The sequence below is a fragment of the Carassius gibelio genome, chromosome A14, assembly GCF_023724105.1.
Source record: "Carassius gibelio isolate Cgi1373 ecotype wild population from Czech Republic chromosome A14, carGib1.2-hapl.c, whole genome shotgun sequence".
Classification (NCBI taxonomy): Eukaryota; Metazoa; Chordata; class Actinopteri; order Cypriniformes; family Cyprinidae; genus Carassius; species Carassius gibelio.
Window position 1 is genome coordinate 6,261,354 of NC_068384.1, and position 21,553 is coordinate 6,282,906.

Consider the following 21,553-nt stretch of genomic DNA (forward strand, 5'->3'; position numbering starts at 1 on the left):
CCTCTCCAGAAATCAACAGAAATTACACTCAGATGCTACATTTAACAGTGTTTTTTTTTTATTTAAATCTGGAGAAAACATCATGCTAACATCTGATGGAAAACTAACAGAGACGGAAAACTCATGTTTGGATCCTCATTGAGCTGATTTATTGAATCTGTCCTCACCTGCTCTTGCTGGACGGGATCCACGTCTACCTGATCACACACTTAAAGGCCAATAGGATTTATGGAAGTGAAAGTTCAACGGTCCAGCATGTATGAAGGTCAACATGTTAACAGTCCGTGAAAGCCCAGCAAATACACGTTCATCTTCTCTAGATGTCAATATGACGCATGTGCACATTATCGTTTCATAACATTATTTGATTTTGAATTCATCTCCATGTAAAATGCTAAGACTTTCACATTGTATGCTCTATAAATACACAAGCCTTTAATGTCAGATAGGCATGTTTGTCAGGGCAATGAAACATTAAACCGTGACCTATGAACTAAATAAACTTGTAGTTCAGTCTTCTAAACAGCTGCGTGATCTGTTGAGTCTACATTCCCTCACACAGAGGTCGCTCAAGGAGTCTCGCTGCAATTCGGAGTGGGCCCTAATGGGAAAAGCAGATCACATGCATCTTTGCTTGTACTACAAACTGTGCAGTCCTCCATGATGAGGGGCTTCAGCTCCAGCCAAGATGAGCTTTGGTTAAGGTTAAAGTTGGTTGTGCTACAGATCAGCTGACAGCCCTAACACAATCACAAAAAAAGTTACTAAATACAGTCCCAGCATTATGCTGGACAAAGCCATGGTGTCTATTTCTACAGCACAGCTTTTGACAGGTCAGCTGACACAAGCTGTTCTGTGCTGACCTTCCTTGACAGCAAGAGTATTCCTGATTATGCCGGGAAAAAAAATTCTTCCTGGATATTGAATACGGATCTGTTTCCAATCCCTCACCCAACTCACACAAACATAAAACCTTATCTATAAATAAATCAAATCTAAAATCTAAAGAGTATTTTGTCTTTTAGAGTAAAATATTTTAAACCATTATCTTTCAAATAAAAGATTCATTTTGAGAATGTAATACAATATTTACTCAATTTTAATAATGTAACCTTTAACAGTGATTATATTATATAATTATTTTTCATATAGCATTTTTTTCCTTTTTAACAAATCTCATTATTTATTTATTTTATTTAAGCTTAAAACAGGAAAATACTATTTGTCATTATATATTAAGTAATTATTTTTAAGTTAAATTCAATTAAAAATATTTTCATATTTTTATGCATTTTCGCTTCTTAAGGAAATTATCGTTTTAAAAATAACCTTTTTTATTTTTACTAGAAAACATAAATTCTGAGACATTTATACTAACATGATATGTATTTACTATTAATACAATAACATTAACTTGATATTTACTTACATTTTTTATCTAACATTATTTAATTAGGATATTCAGATTATTTCCAGGTAATACATAACTTTTTTTTTTTTACCATAATTACATTTTGTTCTTGTTTTAACCATAAATACCTCAAAATAATGTTCTCAAAAAAAAAAAAAAAAAACCCAAATAAATAAAAATAAAAATCCCAGTGGGTAGGAATAACAAACTCTGAAAACATTCATATCAAGTAATTGAATCTTGTTTAAAGCATCTTCAGATATTATTACTGGAGGAAAAAGAAAAAAAAGTGCCCCCAAAATAGCCAATAAATGAAATTGTGGAAATTAGGTTTAGTGCAGACTTCTAAAACCCCTGCTGCTTGGCTCATCCTCCCTTCCCTCTATAATATGAACACAAACAGACATCTAATGCAGGAGCTGGAATAGAGGCGCTAGGTTCGCTTGCTCTCCCACAAGGAAATGCTTCATAGTATGTAATGTTATGAGGGATATAATAGATCTAATTACCATAACATTTCCCCATGGCTCATCAGCTGAGACGGAGAGCATGGCCAAAGCACGATTTGATGTAATGTGAGAGAGAGACACCTCCCACAGGAGAGAGAGAGAGAGAGAGAGAGAGAGAGAGAGAGAGAGAGGCCGCTGCGGTCCCCAACTGCTCCATCAGGGGGAGCCGACATGGGGCTATTTTTAGACCATTGAATAGAGAAATGTATTTATAGCGCTTTGAGTTCTGTCGCATAGAGGAAGTGGAAGCTGTGGGGGTTCAGTGCATCAAAGCTCTGCTGACAATCAGCTCTTGATGGAACCAGGAGAGATTGACAGGCAGCATCTCTCTCGGACGTCGAGCCTGCAGCGTGACAAAACATCATCAGCCCTGCCGTGACATTTACACATTCTCAGAGGAATAGCTGAACTCGGGCTAAAAGCGGCCTCAAACCAAATGCACATCTCCAAAATAAAGCTCTGCAGCAGACGGAAATACTCTGCTTGGTTTGCGTCAGGGTTTTAATCTGCTGGGCGTAAATAGAGCACTCAGAGGTCAGGCGGAAACACTCAGCCAAAGCTACTTGATGCTTCTGACAAACAATTTCTGGTCACGCGTCTCAGAATATCAGAAGAAAAAGAAATATGAGATTGATTGCAGAGGGTCTGATGGGTTAATTCAGGAGTGATTTGATTTAATGACATTTGGAATAAATAAAATAAATATGTACAGATGATGCCATATACAGGGGATGGTACCAGCAGGAGGACAGCATCCATTAGATGAACTGCCTCTCACTAGATCCCTCTTAAAGCGACTGTGAGGATCAGGTGAATAATACATGACTCTGTTTGGAGGATTAAGGCAGCAATGGCAGTCTTCACAATCACAGAGGGTGCTCTGGTGCCTCCAGTGGACAGCAGAAGCAACTGCAGGCAGGTTCATGACGGACAATGCAGCAAATCATCTGCACTCTTGAATCTTTCGATATGGGTTGAGTTCTTCATCACAGAGGTTATGAGGTCACTATACAACACAATGCAGCAGCCAGTGCTGAATCTGCAAGCAAGCGTTCAACATCGTTACACTGTCTTCAACATCCACCACACAGTGGCTCCAAAGAGTATCTGGACACTTAAGACACAATTAAAAATGCATGAATGCCAATGCATATATAAGTTAATATCAATCCAACCAGCAGCTGCAAACAAACCACGAACCTAGGTGTATATCATCATATTAATTATGAACTACTAACGTTGACATGATTGACTGATACTGATTTTTCTCAAAGCTGATATCTTTAAAAGCAATTACATTTATAATTGTTTTAAGGTAATATTTACAAAATTTGAAGAAAAAAAAAGAAAAAAAAGGTATCAATATGAAATCTGTAAAATAAATCTGTAAAATAAGATTTATTCTTCATATTGCAACTACTTAATACTGTATTACAGTACTGTACACTGTAACCAACAGTGCACTCAGCAATCTTGAATGTTTGTGTGTACTTGGAGTCCTATTTTATCAAATAAAGACCAGCTAATGCTAATTAAATATAAAGTGCACAATTAATATGACATGAATATGGCATAGCAGCATGGTGTTTCATCACTGTCAAAATAAAAGTCTTCCAAAACGTATTAAATCAAACATAAAAAAGAAAATCTAATATCGGTTGCTATTGGCATTATATTGTTTTTGCCTACAATTGGAACAGTCTATCATTTTTAATTTTTCAAACTTTTTATTGTGAAAAATTCTGCTTTAAAAATACGTTGGAGCCTTAAAAAATAAATAATAATAAATGTCACTTGATATTTAATTGATATTTTGCAATCTATGCATCAATGACATTCATACATTTTAAGCATATCTCAAGTGTCCCAAATACTTGTTAGATCCACTGTAAAAAATGTAATAACTAAAAACCATCAAGTATTATTCAAATGGTGCACAAGTAGGAATTTTGTGAGAATGTTTTTGAAAGATCTTGTCTTCAAATCTGCATGTTAGTTATCTCATGTAGACTGGAAACCAGTGCAAAAGAGGTCCGACTCATAAAATGAGATCCAGCAGTAAAAACCCAGATATTCTCCATTTCTTCAATAGCAATCCTGCCAAAAGAGTCATTCCAGTGGACAGCTGGACCAAGCAGTAATTGTAGGAAACAGCACACTCCACCAGCAGCCATGTGCTACAACAGCATGTCTGCTGGCCCTGCAGCTCTTCTCTGATTGGATAAAACCATCTCCAGCAGTAACAACCCCGGGCAAAGCAGAGATCAAGTATATGGACGAGCACTTCACAGCAGGGCCCAAGCACCACTCCAGAACATACACCAAACCAAACAGCAGCCATCGCGCCTCACGAGTGCAGAGCCCTTCAGGGAAAGTGTTTGGATACTGGCAGGAGTTGATGGATATTCTAGCGATAATGGAAGCTGGGTGAGGTGATCTCAGAGGGGAGGATGGTGAGGTAGTTAGAGGGGACGTATCCTCTCTGGCCACGCGCCTCCACCAGACTCCAGTCCTTGTTTCCACGCTTATCGTGAGGCTCCACCACCCGCACCTGCTCTCCGGCCCGCAGAGAAACCTCGTGAGCGCTCCTCGCAGTGAAGTCATAGCCCGCATACACCTGCAGATAGAGAACGGAGAGTTTCAGTGTGCTGCTGGAAAAAAGTTACCTTCTGTTAGATTTGAAAAACTAGAAAAACTAGATGAAAAGCACACAATAAGCATTGCTAAAACCCACACAAACAGCAAAACTGAACAACTGAGATCTGACTAGAGAACGGATGCACTTTTCTTTTTTAAAATGCATTTTTTTAGATTCGAAAGTTAAGTGCTATTCAATGTGTGTTTTCACATGAAATTAAAGTTATCAATGGGTTTTGAGACAGTAAAAGAGATCTGAAGAAAATCTGAAATGATAAATTAATTGAAGTGCACCCCCTTGTGGTTAATTTCAGTAATGCCTTATGAATCATGTTTGTCAGTGACATTTATTTTTCATATTAGCTCATAGAGTTGTAAACAAACCCCCCACCTCTGAAATGTTAAAGTCACAGTCAAACAGATGTATCAGCAGATATTTTCTTCTGTATTGTGGCAAGCATTTAACTGTGATGGATTATCAAGAAATAATCATATAAAAAATAAATAAAAGAAAGTATGATGGACTGGGTTCTGTGCAATGGCTGAATGGAAGAATCATTCGTAATAAGATCATAATTTTTTTTTTACAAAATTATATATATATATATATATATATATATATATATATATATATATATATATATATATATATTTTTTTTTAATGCATTTTTATGCATATTATCGATCTTATTACGAATGATTCTTGACAAAAATATGACAAGAATAATTCATAATATATAAAAAATTAATAAACATAAAAATTATTAAATTAAAACAACAAAAAGGGACAGGAAAAAAATATTCAAAAGGACCCGAATCATATTTAGTATTTTTTGGGAGCCATTATGCAACCACTACACCAGTCACATTTTCTTCAGAAAATATCGTATTTGACAATAATAATAATAAATAATGCTTTGTAAATGCAAAGTTATATAATTTCCACTTGAGGCAACAAATCCTGGAAATATAATACATCTGCGAGTCGTAATAGCGGTCTGTTTATCATTTGTCACAATGATAAACAACCCGTGAAGACTGACTAGAAAAATTTGTCATATTTTAACATTTGTGTATCTCCCACTGCCCCAGTTTCTTAAACTTGAAGCCACAACGAAAGGACACCTTTTGACAGGCAGATAAATCGGTGTGTGTGTGTGTGTGTGTGTGTGTGCAGGTGGACATGATAGAGTATGTCACTTCTGCTGACATGGAGAGTCAGTTCATTTGTTCATGATCTCCCAAAACTGATTTTACAAATGCTGGAGTGTGTGTGATTGACGATCATGATACTGCAGACCTGCCATCAATCTCCAGAGGCCTCGTTCTGTTTGACACACGAATCAGAGCGAGTAACTGGGACACCTCATGACCCGTCAGTCAAACACATGTCTGTGCTGCTGTGTGTCAGTCACCTGGAAGCAGGGCGTGGTTATTGTGTGTGTGAGCGGCTGGGCTCCGGGAGTGTAGGAGTGCCTCCGGGGTCCTGGAGCGGTGGGTGTGACCCTCAGATGAGAAGACTGCGGCCGGTCAGTGGTTATCTGGTGGTAGCGTACCAGTTTTAAGGCAGGCACATAACCTCTTGGGCCTAGAGAAAATAAAAATATAAATCTCGTGAGGATATTCAAATCTGCACATTGCAGTGTTTCTATTCTGCACACTGATAAGACCAGCTCAGATGTGCTTTAACTGTGTTTGACCAGCAGATGTCACTCACAGCTTTATCAAAGGCTTGCAACAGCATTTATTGTACTAATGCAAGAATTGTGGTCAATTAACAGAATTTTGCACACACACACATACACACACACACACACACACACACACATATAACCTAATGAATAAACATAAAAAATAAACTATAAAGGTTTGTCAATTTAGACTTTAAATGTTTGCTTGATTGATTTAAATTACATTATGTCCACTGACCAATATATATATTATATTTTTTTTATTATTATTTTATTGCAGCTGAATGAAAGGTATTATGTCCTATGCTAAGATAAACAAACAAAAAAAAAGAAATAAATCTAAAAAAAATAATAATTATATATATGTACGCATATATGTACAAACATATATATACACATATTTTTTTATTCCTTATATCTTAGCATAGGACATAATACCTTCATTCAGCTGCAATAATATATATTAATAATAATAATAATAAAAATTTAAAAAAATATTATTAAAAAGAAAATAAAAATGTGTCTGAACTGGCTGTGTGAAGAGCTGTAATAAGCAATTAAAATAAACTTTCACTACATGTGCTCTAGCACTGCTTTATTTCCAACAGCTGCACTATTATTATTACAGCTCAACTCCATCACGGTCATTAGACCTCATTTTCCCATTTCACAGATAGATCCCACATGCTATCAAAATATCACTGCAATAAAGTAAGCGTAATGTGTATTATAAGATGGTTTATATGTTACATTAATGCAAATTAAATCAGTTTGATCAGATGGATTTGTATTGTATTAGAGCAAGTATTATCTTGAGATATTTTCAGATGTGTGTAAACTATTATCAGATAGTTTGAATTTGCTATACAGAGTGTGAATGACTCCTTTATGTTCGTAAGGGCTTATACTAGAAGAACATATATTTTGTTTGAATTTCATTTAAATATGTTACAGTACGTTCTTAATGCAAACAGGAATTAAGGTACATTCTTATGCATTATAAAAGATAATTTTTATGGAGCGAACTTGTTGTTTCTCCACAGTTTTACCTCCTGCATCCACCAGCCAGCGGCGACGGTCTCCTCGCGTGTCCATCTCACTGACCACAGCTACCAGCTCTCCCTTGCTGAGGGTCAGGTCAAGGTCACGGGTGCCCACCACAGGACCTGTCAGCTGGTAGATCTTCTCCGAGCCGTGTTTGGTGGTCAGAGCCTTGAGACGGCTCTCACACTCGGGATTGAGCGCCTGAGACGACACAGACAAGAATCTGAAAACACTGATTTCCTACAGACTCACACTTAAGGTGAAACTACATAGAGTAGAATAAATTACATTTAAAATGCAAGTGTACATGAAATGAGTAGAAGGGCAGTAATTATAGCGCTGGATCACTTTGAACTGAGAAACCGAGACGGGAAGTGAACAAGGATTTGCATTCTGATCCCTGTCAGCATACTTATTCATCAGTGCAAATTGCTCTAAGATTGCTTTAATAAACAATCTGTTCTCTTTTATTTTCTGATATTTAATCTTGACCCATTTCATTTGTCCAATGATATAAATAAAAGAAAAAAATCCTTAAAATCTTAGAATAGGCGAATATTTTCACCTTTGCCAGTTGCCTGCATTAAATAAATAAATAGAACAAACCAATTGATTCCTGATGCATGAAATCAAGCCTAATCCTAAACATTTTTCTGGTCACATACAATACACTACCATTGAAAAGTTTGGGGTTTTAAGCATCAAGTCAGTATATTAGAATGATTTTTGAAGATCATGTGACACTGAAGAATGTAGGGATGATACTAATAAATACAGTTTTATTTTTGATTGAAAAATAATAATAATAAATGCAGCCTTAGTGAACATAATTAGAAAGAAAAAACAAAATCTTACAGACCACTATCATTTGAATGGCAGTACATTTCTCAGTTTCATTTATAATAAATGCTAGTTTAATTACTTTGCTATTATTCTAAAATGTGTCCAATATTAATATTAAAGAATCAGTAGATGTCTTTCAGACCGGTTGTACTGTATATTTACACTGTAAATTGCATTTGAATTTCACTAAATGAAAGGCAGCTGTTCTGGGCCACCTAGGACATAACATATTTCACTGAGGTATGTTTATAATTAATGTACAGACTGATGCAGAACACGTGAGGGCTAAACTATATCAGGATGAGTGAATGGCTGTGGTTTTATTCCAGCTCTGTACACTGTACACTGCAGTAAGGTGAACCAAACTGTCCCGTAGGAAGACGTCTCCACCCGAAAACAGTGTGTCTTTCTCTGTGTTGGAACTGACCTGCACAATGGGAGCATCGAGTACACACTGAACACTATGACACAGGCTCTCCATCCTCCTCGAACCCTCCAGCACCGAAGTCTCTGCCCACTTCCAGAACTCCCCGTCCTCCAGAAGACTGTGTGTGAGCTGCCCGGAGACAGAGAGCAATTCATGAACACTGGCAGCCTGCACACAGCCACATCTAATAACACACTCCCAACCACACGCTTGCAGTAGTGTTCAATGGTGGGATTACTGCAAAGATGTCCAACACTTTCTGAAACTGAGCGGTGTTCAAGTGTAACTAAAATCAAGAAGGTGAGAACTACAAGACTGTGAAGAATAAGTAAAAAAAAAAGCTACATATTTTTCATGAAAAAGAAAATCAATGAACATTTTTTTGTACTATTAAGATTTTTTTGTAAATATTTATTCAATTGCAAATTCATCTGCCAGTATTTGTATTGCATTTAATTAATTAATTAGAATTATATATATATATATATATATATATATATATATATATATATATATATATATACAAAAAAAAACACATTTATTTAAGTAACATATTAATATTTGTTTTATTCTAAAGAATTCTGATAATGTTTCTTTGAAAATTCAAATAAAAAATGTCATTTAGAGCTTTTTTTTTTTTTTTTTTTGCAGAAAATGAGAATTGGTCAAAATATCAAATGTTTTCATTTGTTGTGACTGACAATCAGGGTTATTCCACATAATATTTATTTCTTAGCTGAAGTTAAAACATTGGTATTGTGTTGTCTAAACATGAATACAAACTTGGCACATTCTTTTGTTATTTGGACAAATTGTCATTTCATGCTCTAAATTAAAAAATTTTTTTACATTTGGAAGAAATGTCATCAGTAGTTTACAGTATAAAACTAAAATTACATTTTACTCAAACACATACTGTAATTATAATTTGTCAATCCAGAGAAACTGGTCTCTTCATTTTCTTCCATAGCTGTTTATATATAAATAAAAATATAATATGATTAAAAATTTAAAGTAGTATAATTATTAATATGTTACCTGCCCATTTGGATTTAAATAAGCAAATACTAGAAAGGGTATGGGAGTGATTAATATGATGTTTCTGGCATGCAACATGTTTGCAATAATTAACAAATCTTTTAACTCTAACTCTTTTCATTTCTTAAAAAAACATGTTGGAAGACCTTATGTCGTCCATTTTTCAGGATGACAATGTCAAGATTCATCAGGCTCAAAATGTGAAATAGTGGTTCAGTAAGCATGAGGAATCATTTTCAATTTTCTAGGATTTGCCGGAGTCGACTTTACAGAGTGTTCAAATCTCTCGCTGTCAATACAAGATCTCAGCCAAAAATTAATGCAATAAATGTTGTGATGTTGCAAACAATGCTACAAAGAATGCACAATGTTATCAAAGCCAAAGGCACTCCAAGGAAATGTACGAAAGAGTAAAGTCAATTCCATCACATCTCAAAAACTTTAAGTGGGGTTTAGGTCAGGAATCTGTGGTGGCCAGTCTCTCACAATTTGGGTCCAATGAATCTTGACACTGTCATTCTGAAATATGGACATGAGTACATCTTCCGACATGTTTGTTGGGAATACAACATGCCAGAAACATATCAATCACTGTAATAATGATTCTAAATTCTAAAATCTTAATACCGGGTAGTAGACATTTTGATTCTCTCTAGAACCTCGGCATTTCAGCTTCTTCTGTAAAAGTACCTGATCGGTGAAGCTGGTGGCCAGCTGCTCCATATCAGCCGCCAGGTCTCTCTGAAGGGCGCTGAAGGCCTCTAGTGATGCCCACAGGATCTGCAGGGCTTTGCCGTTGAACTGCGGCAGCTCGGTCAGCAGGAGAGTGTTCATGGTCTTGTAGGTGTTCGCTATGGCTTGCTCCTCAAAGCTCAGGCTACTCTTCTCCTCGATAAGCTCATAGTCCAGAAGTTTGTCCTGACGTTTGCAGATGAGGTTACGTGGTCCTGCCATCAGTTCCCGCAGTGAGCTCAAGGGCTTAAAGACTAAAGTCTTCAAACGCTCCTCCTGTAAGCGGCAGCAAGAGAGATGTTCAAAGCAGGTTCAGAAGGCAAGATACCAGAGATGTTTAACCTGTTAACCTGACCCCCCATCATGGGACTCACAGGTGTAAGTACTCTACCGAACTTAAAATTGTAACAGTTCCTTACTTCAGTGTGTTACAAACATAATTTTGGTGTCTTTGGAAAGAAGACCCATTGGGCTTTACTTTTTATCAACCAGATTTTATACTCAAAAATATTATATTAAGTTATAGACACTAAAGTGCCTTGGAATGTTTTTAACCACACTGATTTTTTTTTATTATTTGATATAAAAATACATGAAATCAGTCCTGAAGCAATCTAGAAAAATAATGGGTTGAAAGCCACATGTCTCATGAGTTTCTATTTCAAATCTGAAGAAGATACCATGAAAAATGAGATTCCAGCAAATATTTTTCTGAGACTATGTCTATTACCCCCAGGTTGACAGGTTAATCAATTACTATTACAAAAAAACAAACAAGATACATATGGCGCTATAATGCATAAACCACTGTGGTCTTCTCAAATATGATGGATATATCACTAACATGGGTGTTGTGAAACTATTTCAACCTTAATGTCAATGGCTGGTAAACAGTTAAAAGATCTTGGCAACATTTGTACCTTTACATGAAACATGGTGTTTTTGCAGCAGCATTGGTTCCAGCAGAATTAGACACTGATGTATGGACAAATACTAAAGTGGCGGACCACAGTGAAGAAATACTGACTCATGACAAAAGCTGTGACAAATACTGGTGTTCAGACTTTAGTCAGAGATGTGTCATATTTAATTTGACCTACAAAAATGAGGCAGTGAGGGATAGAGGTACAGTGTGTTATATGAGTACTAAAGCCTGGAAATGAGTTACCGGTTTTGCACTTTCAGTTGAATTCAATGGGATTTTTGATTAAAGTTTTTGTCTACATGTTATCTTTATTAAAAGTTTTGGTTAAATGTCTGAAATACGGTCTGTAACATTAGCTCTAAATTATTTCACACACAACTAATATTACAACATAAATTAAATCAGTATAAACCAACAATTACCCTGACTTTTTGAGGTTTTCTGTGTTGAAAAGGTGGCTGCTAACAAGTGGCTAAATGGGACAAAAGAGGCTGCAGGGGACATTATACGCCATCACTGCAAAATCTGACTCAAACTATTCTATCCAAAACTCTCCAATTTTGGTCTACAGCAAAACTTCAGCTTTTTGCTTCTACCAGTTGTAGCTAGATTTCAGAATAGTACTTCGACTTAAAAAAAAGCTGTGCATTTGTAAAGATTATTTTGATAAAACATGAATGCATCACAAATGTTCTGCTATAAGCCAAAAACCACTGGGAATATCCTATTGCTTTTTTGTTTAGGAAACAAGGTTCATCCTAATGTTTTGTAAATAAATCGTGAGACTTTTTGCTGAGATCTTGTAAGAGGTCACGGTAACCTTTCCATTGTATGTTAACAATTTATAAAAGATATTACACGTTGCACATTTTATTGGTGCAAATGAGTAGTGGTGATAATTAATGGCTTGTCGGACGTAGCAACAGTAACTAGGGTGGGCGGGTCTGTGCGAAGTATCAACTGTAAATCTATCACTCACAGGCTTGCTTCATTCACACCAAAATAAAAGACTAAAGTCTAATACCAATTTTTACTGCAAAGCTGTGAAGACTGGAGCATAAGATTTTAAGTTTCTCCCAAGAAAACTTAAAGGCGCAGTAAGCGATTTCTGAAAATCACCAAAACAAACACACCTCTACCCAAAAGGGTCACAACCCTACCTTAATAGATCCACCCCAAATGTACAAACGTTCACAAAAACAGGGACCTCCCCCCTCACAAGTGGCATGCCCCTTAATGGTGATTGACTACGAGTGTGTTTTGGTGCTCAGTCATATCCACTCTCTCAGAAATCACTTACTGCACCTTTAATTGGCCAAAGGAGCTGCATCTTTATCACTAACAATAGTGAATATCTCTAAAGGATGGGAAATGCATTCTGTTTAAGGTCTTACATATGAAGGGTAGATCCACTGTCTGAGTGCCACTGAGATTTCTTTGGAAAACAAGGCGGTTTTATCTCCTTCCAGATCAAGATCTGCTTCCTCTGGTCTGCAGCGGAGGAACCTCTGTACACAGAGACAGAGCTCAGACGTTTAAATAAATCTTTACAAGTGCACAACCATCCTCTGAACCTCACAATCTTCAGTCACCCCACCCATCTGCACTGGGATCAACCCTCCTACAGATTTTCCTTTTATTCAGCAGCTGGAATAACAATGGAAAATTTTTAAGAGGTTGATCCACAGGCGTACTGGCTTCACATTGAGGGAACTCCAAAACAACTGAGAGGATCAGCACTTTTTACAATTTTTACTATACTCATTAAGAGTAAGAATGTTAAATCCAAACCTGCAGATGGTGGAGATAGGCCTCCAGGTTATCGTGAAGCTCTGAGACGCCGCTCTCCAGGACAAAGAAGAAGCCAGCAAGGGCTTCAAATTCTTCATCCTTTAACTATAATGGGATAGGATTACAAAGTATAAATTAAAGAGGTCATATGATGCGACTTCAATTTGTGCACGAAGACCTGTAAAGTTGGTTAAGAGTCAACCACGCCCTCCTAAAACGTCTCATTCTAACATGCCCCCACATCTTTACATCACGATGTGGGAATATTTGCATAACGCCGCCGAAAGTTTCATGCTAAGAAAAAAGGTGTAACTATTTTTCTCTGCCATGTTGTGGAGACACTGTGTGTTTCGTTGTGAAAGCGAAACTACTGTGTTTGGATTTCCAAAAGAGGACACAGATAGAAATCAGTGGTTAGGTTGTAGTTACAACACTGTTCTGGAACAGTTCAACCCAAATATTCATATGTAAGCAGCACATTTTACAGAGGACGAGGACTGTTTCCCAGAAGAGTACCCTACAATGCTGGTGTCTTTCTATAAATTGGGAAATTCCAACTTTGCAAGGACAGTCTAGCGCTTCTGACAATGTTTTCTTATTAAAAGAATTTGCCTCTGATGATTCAAACGCGAGTTTTAAGCAGTTTAGATAAGCACTTGTTGTTTGTTGTTTCTCCAATCACAAATGCAGACATGATTTTGTTTAAGCAGCACTATAAGCAATGCGTGAAAAGACAGTACAAGTCATTAAAATCAAAACCTTGTTTGTAATGGTTTTTATTGTTTTTAAGTGGTCTATTTTTATTGTTTGTCTAGTGGTCGAACGATAAATCGCCATGGCCGATATATCGGCTGATATTTTTTCCAAATATCGGCATCGGCTGATAAGTTCACTGCTTCAAGGCAGGACTTTTATTTTGACGGCCCTGAGAACGGCATCTCCTGAGAACACAGTGCTCGTATTCTCCCCCTTGTTTACTGTTGTTATTAACAGTTCTGTCTAATACAGATAGAAGTCTGTATAATAAAAAGATAGAACGGTTGATAAAACGGAAAAATACTTTGTCATCTAAAGTATATGTATGTTTATTTTACACATTTACTTTTTAATCCATTGTCAAATGATTTCAAATTTTTTGAATATGAATGAGAATTTTTTTTATTTGTTATTATTTCTGCTTTATATCGGCCCCCTGCTTTCCAAGATATCGGCATCACAGTATGGTAAGGGGCGTAACAGTTCCGTCACATGCTTGAGGAATTCAGCCAATCACAATGTACTGGATAGCTGGCCAATCAGAGCACACCTCGCTTTTCAGAATGATGAGATTTTAAAAATCGATAATTACAGAAAGGCGGGGCTTAGAGGAGAAACTACATTATTATAAAATACATTATGTGGAAAATAATGTCTTTTTTTGACCTTAAACCACATAAACGCATTGCATTACACAAAATAATATTATTTTTAGCAACATTATATGACCGCTTTAAGAAATAATTGTAAAAACATTTCATGTAACAATAGTATCTGAGGTTTAGTGGAAACAATGTGGTTCTTTCAACATGCCAAACATTTCTGTGCCTTTGTTTACATGAAGCATTGTTCTTAGGCAGTTACCTTTGGCACCATTCCTGTCTCGTGCTTTATGTACTGGCTGAACCGGGCCGTCTTCTTGGCAATGCTGTGGCCACTCAGCCGATTGATCTTGTCCTTGATGGTCAGGTTTTCTGTCTTCTTGTATTTGTCAGCTGTGACAGTCAGAGAATTAGAATAGTGACGTAACTCAAAACCTCAACTAATATTTCTGTGCTGAAGTCATCCATGGATTGGCATGTTCTCACCGACTTCACGGAAGCGTTTGTATTCATTGATCCTGCAGTTGATCTGGACTGCAGTGTGAGCGGTGTGCTCCAGTAAGGGGTACGCGGGGTGCCCGGGGTCTGTGTGTTTCTGGATGGTTTGGAGCAGCAGCGGGTAACGGGTGATTCTCTGAACCGGCATCACTAGGAAGAAGCTCAGAGTGGATGCATTCACATCAGGACTGAAGACAGATCAGATCCGGGGGTCAAAAACGACAGGATTGCTGGTTAACACAGTGGTTTATGTATCTAGGACTCATTTTGATCTCAACAGTGTTTGATTTCTACACAACCTCGGTAGGCTGTTGTTTATGAACTTACGCAGATGACTTGACGATTCGGACCATTTCCGCCCACAGCGCCTCTTTCTGTTTGTAGCTGTTCTCTAAAGCCGTGATGTTGTTGTAGTTGGCAAGATACTCTTTATAAGCCATCTCTATATCTTGAGACAGACTCAGAAAAGAGTCACCTGAGAAAGAATAAGATCATTTATAATATACAACAAGACGTACAGTACATCTTTTCTATACAACAAACACTGCTGTTCAAAAGTTTGAGGTCAGTTTTGAAAAAAAAATAATAATAAATTATTCAGCAAGGACACATTAAATTGAACACAAGTAACAGTAAAGACCATTATAATGTTATAAACAATTTATTTCAAGTAAATGTTCTTTTGAACTTTTAAAGTTGCCATTCTTTTAAAAAAAATCTTGGGAATTTTTTATTTTTTTGTTGAGTAGCAAATCTGCATATTATAATGATTTTTAAAGGATAATGTGACCATGTGAAAATTCAGCTGTGCATCACAGGAATAAATTATATTTTAAACTATATTCAAATAGAAAAAAGCTATTTAAACTTCTTTTTATAATATTAAAAAAATATGAATGTATTTTTGATCAAATAAATGCATCCTTAGTGAGCATAATTATACAAATAATGTTTCAAAATCTTTTTTTTTTTATCTTACCAGCCCTTAACTTCTGAACAGTAGTGTAAGTGTATGGTTATTCAGACAGTCAAGCTGCCAGAAGGACATAATTTGAAAGATCATAATCATTCCCATCTTGAAATTCAAGTTCTGGATTCTTCACTCATGATGTCACGGGTAAAAATAATCTGAAATGTGGGTGAGCATGACACATAGACATGTGAGAAGTAAACCGAAAGTGAGGCAGAAATTCCAGCCGGTCGGGTTGTACTCACAGAGAGTTTCCAGGTACTTCGGATCGCTGTGATGAATCTGTGTCTGGTCGAGGAGGCTCAGGAGTCTGCTGGAAACATCCATCACTTCATCTATGTGCTGGAACATGATCTCCAGGTTTGGGGGAGGAGGCTGCAAGAGACCCCAAAAATATATTATATCATCATTTAGTCCCATTTATGAAGTATACACTCAGTAATAATAATATAATAATAATAAATACATTATTTCCGTTTCATTTCTCAAATAATTCAAATAATGATATTAAGCAATTTTTTGATTGTTCTTCTTATACGTTTTTGCCATCATTTTTTATTTGTCATTTTCTTTTACTTTTTTGTATATTGTTAATATACAGTACATATTTGGTTGGTTTTTGATGATTTGTGTTAACAGTTGTGACCTGTACATGATGTACTGTAAGAACCCATTTATTTGATGTTCATGTTTATAAAAAGAAAAGAACAATTAATTTGAAAATAAAATAAAATACACATGGCAGGTTTGCTGGAAATTAATTGCATTTCTAAGTTTAGAGGCCATGTGTTAAATACAGCTTTAACGGTTTAATATCGGAGAAGAATGTTAATGTGTATGTTATTGTAAGAATGATTTCAGAGTGCTTTAATGGTATTTCAGTGGTGATGAAAGCAATACGTATAAAACACAGAAAGCTGTTGGGCTTAAGAATAACACATATCACCATTCCAGATAAATCAGGACTGCAATGTTTGAAAATGGCTGCTAGAGACATTGTCTACCTGTAGTTTCTGCAGGTTGCTGTGGATGGTGACTGTACAGAGCTGCAGATGTTTCAGGTAGTTCCTCTCAGTCTGCACCAGCTCCTCTATCGTCATGAGCTGCCTCTGAGCGTCTCTCTCTCTGGCTGCGGCCCGTGCCTTCCTCTCCTCTTCATCCTCTTCATCCTCTGCAGGCTCATCCATTTCTTTAGCTCCATCTTTCTCCTCTCTGATCTCCTTCTCTGTCTTGAGTGTTACATTTGGCTTCAGGGAATTTGCCATAGCAGCGATGTCTAAAAGAAAAATATATGAACGTGTGTTGGGGATGGGGATGCACTCATAAATTTAACCCTTAAAACATGCAATTATGATTTCTGTGATATGCACTTGGACCAAATACTGTAGCTTGATTCGGTGTTACTTTAATATTTGTTGTACACTATTATAGTATACAATATTATAGTTTCAGCTTTATCTCAATTATTAAACACTTTTAAAGACATTAATAGTTTTCATTGACAATAACAATACTAGCTTGAGTAGGTGAAAGCCCGTGGAAGCTCCATAATGATGGATGCAAACATACGTACAGGCAGCTTTCCACTGATATTCACTGAGCATTTGAAAAAAATGGTTATTCGTGCACAATAAAATATCATTAATAGGTATCAAAGGAAATTTGGAAATGCATTTGATTTTATTTCAATTTGACTAATAATGTAACAGACGATTCTGGTATAATGTTTATGTGTTCCTTAAGTAAAAAAATAAAAATAAAAAAATACACAAAAACCCAAATAGGCAAGTCTCATTGAAAATAAATGACTTTCATTTGATTTAGTAGCTCCAATTAGATGTCAATATAAAAGCCCCTTAAGAATGCTGATCTTGGATTACATGGACTCACTTTTAAGCTCATTCAACACAAAGAAGGTTAAATTGACCATCGATCAAGCCTTTTACACACATAAACCAGACATTATAAGGACCACCCGTAAAGTGCTGTGTACTCTGTATTGTTGCCTTCCAATCGTGTGAAAGACCATGCGTCTATCTCTTACACTTTCAAAACGATGCTTCCAGAGACAGCTTATAATTGCAGTTCACTTCTTCAGAACAAAATCACTAAAACGTACATAGACACCCAGAGAAATAAACTCAATACAACTGAGGTCAAAGTCTGCCAAAGCAAACATGACGATATTTGTGCAGCCATTGATAGTGAAAGGTTCGTGTATCATCAACACCTCTGCTACTATTCCAGCTGCACATAAAACTGCAAGCACCTCTACACAAACTTCACCACATCCTTAGCCATTAATAAGAAACAACATATTTGTAACAAGTGCTCAAGGCCAGCAGGCTCAAAGCAAAAACCACAAACTCAGCATGTAGTGCAGTGCGTATGCTGGCGCACTGAGATCTAATAGTGGTGCACTGCAGTATGACGAAGCCCTACTTAAGAAGGAGTCAAGAAATGACAGGTTTACTGCAACAACAATCCCAAGAAAAAAACCAAATGCATCATTACCTTTACAGAATAGGAAAGACTAACCACGGCTGTCTCTTGCACAGACTCTCAGACTGATGTGAGTTTGTCCACTGAGTCACACTGCATGGCCTCATGTGGCACGGGTGTGTGAGGGAAATGGGGATGGTTGGGTCAGCTAGGACGACTGTGCCGGGGGGAGGTGGGGTTTTAGCAGTGGGAATCCGGATAGGACCACTGCGGATACACATACTTTTGATGAACACACAGATTGACTGTAGCAGCCATTGGGAAGGAAGTGACGCCTGAGCAGGGTGAAGCCGATTGGATGGCAGGAGTTCAACACACACACTCACAAACACAGTCAACAGCAGTAAACAAAAGCCCCATGTGGCCAGGACATACAGTAACTCACCAACTCCATGGTCAGGAGCAAAAGCCATTAAACCAACTGTTTCAGATACAGCTCTATGATTCAAATGGACATGTTTTTAATATAGAGATTATAAATTAAAATTGATACCAATTGTGACAAACTACATAAGTTTGAGACCAGTGCTACGTAGTAACTGATTACAGTTCATCAGATTCCATCAATCAAGTACCTGTAACTAGATTATAAAACACTTGTAATCAGACTACAGTTGCTGTTTTATTGATTCTGTGATTACATAATATTCCTAAAAACTCATTGTCTTTGTTAGGCTTTCAAACACTTTAAAACTCACATATTAACCAAATATTAAAAGTATGATCACACAAGAAAATGTTGCGTGAAAAAAAGGTATATTGTCAAAAAGAGCATTTATAATGATTATCTACGATCACAATCACTATAATGTCACAAACCCTGATTGGAGCAGCATAGGTTACTGTATGGCTAAAGGCATAGAATCATAAATAAAAGAATGATTCTTGTTTTTTTTTTGTTTTTTTTTGTTTTGTTTTTACAGACAATAAAAGTAAATGATGACTGGTTAACATCCCCATTTGTTTTCCGCGTAAAAAAAATAAAGTCAAACATTAATGTTTTGGCTGACACCTTGTACAGACTCGATTTTAGAGCTAAACGTATCAGCTACAGGTAGGATCTGACCTGAGTTCTTACCTGTCCGTGTTTACAGGGTTGATTCCTCGTGAAACAGCGCAATCACAAACATGCCAACTCTCCGTTGAGTTAAACAGCTGAAATCAAAAGCGCCACTGACTGACGCTGCTCTCAGACTCTCCAGGATCACCTGTTGTCACGGTCCTCGCGCGAGCGCAGGTACAGGACCGCGTCACGGATTCCGATCATGCCGCGCGAGCGAGGTGAGTTTAGTCATGAGAAGTGAGACAACTGCTTTCTCATGCGCATAATAACCCGGTGGAATGCTGAGGGGTGGCATCTGAGAGATAACGCGTTGATTACTTAGAAAGGTTATCGTCGATATCGATTAAGCGCGTGCATTATGGGTATGCAGATGACAAAGCGTTGTCAAGGTAAAAGCGCATGCTACACTCCAGCTGTTACTCGGGAAACAGAGACATCGCGTGGTCGCAAGGGGATGCTTATGAAATCTATGTAGATGGCATCCCAATTTAGACTATAAATAATGTTTTCCTAATTTTATTGAACCCACATTTTATATAGCCTACTGTTTGTGTATTAAACCATGCATGCATACCAGTAAAAAGTTAGGGCACATGTTAAAATATTGTGAATCTGAATCTTAAAAAGCATATTTTTTTCTCTATATTGCTGTCAATCAATTCATCGCAGACAAAGTAAAAGTTTTTGTTTAAGAAATATAGGCTATATATATATATATATATATATATATATATATATATATATATATATATATATATATATGTGTGTGTGTGTGTGTGTGTGTGTGTGTGTGTGTGTGTGTGTGTGTGTGTGTATTTGTGTATTTGTGTATTGTGTATTTGTGTATTTATGTATACATAATAGGCCTACATATACACAGTAAACACACATATATTATATTAACAAAAACTTTGACAGCACTAGTAAAAATACATGAAGGCTAACAATTAAAAAAACATAACTAATTGTGACATTGTTAGTCATTTTCTAGTAGCTTACAATATATAAAAAAATTAAAAAAAATTACTATGTAAAGGAAAGGCTTGTGTGGATCCATTAACATGATCACAAATCAAATTATAAATTAGATACTATTTGTTCTTAACCTAAAAGTTTTTTTTTATTCCTTTAAGTCTTACAACTTCTAATTAGTTAAACATGTGGTGTTATTACCAGTGTTGGGCAGTAACGCGTTATTAGTAGTTCCATTTGACAGTAACTAATACTGTAACGCATTACTTTTTAAATAAATTAACTATTGTTACCATTACCATATGGTGCATCCATATGGTTTTTACTTAATTAATTTTGACTGAAGTGCAGCCTTACCTGTTTGCAGCAGAGACGCATTGTAGGATTGGTGGATGCCAACCACTGTAAACACAATAATTCAGATTGATTTCATTTATTTATTTCAAAATGTTTTGTGTTATGTTGTCCATTGTTTTCATACTTAAGCTGTGAAAGGAAAATTTTTAAGGGCTCAACACAACTATGTGAATTATGATGCAGAAGCCACTTTAGTTTTTGATTCTGAATATATTATTCAGGTGTTTTGTTATTTATTTCAGAAATCCTTGTGATATACAATATTCAGTTTGTGCTGGTCTGACTTAATCAAAATAGTGTTTAAAAATTACTTTCTGTTTTACTTTGTGTTTGTATAGACCATAACTCATAAAAGCGCTTTAATGGGAACATTAAAGAAAGTTCTTTAAAAAATAACTAAAAATTTACTTTTAACAGTAGCCTAATGCATTACTTTTAGGTGTAAGTATTCAACAAAGTAATTGAGTTACTTTTTGAATTAAGTAACTAGTAACTGTAACTAGTTGCTCTTTCTTAGTACAACACACATTTAGTATATTTATATTAATCTTCCATGAATGCATGCTTGATTCTAACCTTCCCTGCCGTGACTTCCTGGTTATTGATGTTGGTAAATTACAGCTCCTTCAGAAAAAAAATAAATAAAAAATTCGACACGAGAGAATGGAGGCTGCACACTCGTTATAGATCATCTTTACATTGCTATGGCAACAGATAAAAGCACAACCTAATAAAACAAAGTACAGCACACAGAAACAACAACCTGTTATTCTATCCTCTAAACA

At 36.3% G+C, this 21,553-nt stretch overlaps 1 protein-coding gene across 2 annotated transcripts; it reads right to left on the minus strand.

Annotated features, from left to right (window-relative positions):
• Window positions 1-2,888: 2,888 nt before the first annotated feature.
• Window positions 2,889-19,874, minus strand: arhgef37 (Rho guanine nucleotide exchange factor (GEF) 37). Of its 2 annotated transcripts, none has more exons than XM_052614358.1 (13): window positions 19,455-19,874; window positions 16,879-17,150; window positions 16,120-16,249; window positions 15,232-15,379; window positions 14,893-15,092; window positions 14,669-14,799; window positions 13,049-13,153; window positions 12,652-12,765; window positions 10,291-10,608; window positions 8,563-8,691; window positions 7,298-7,493; window positions 5,973-6,145; window positions 2,889-4,537 (listed from the first exon to the last, which is right to left on the minus strand). In XM_052614358.1, the coding sequence occupies exons 2-13, from the start codon at window positions 17,137-17,139 to the stop codon at window positions 4,328-4,330; spliced, it is 2,115 nt and encodes a 704-aa protein (XP_052470318.1). In that variant the 5' UTR covers window positions 17,140-17,150; window positions 19,455-19,874; the 3' UTR covers window positions 2,889-4,327. The 2 variants fall into 2 exon arrangements, with proteins under 2 accessions (XP_052470318.1, XP_052470317.1); XM_052614357.1 differs by lacking the exon at window positions 19,455-19,874 and adding an exon at window positions 18,389-18,631.
• Between the last annotated feature and the right edge of the window lie 1,679 nt (window positions 19,875-21,553).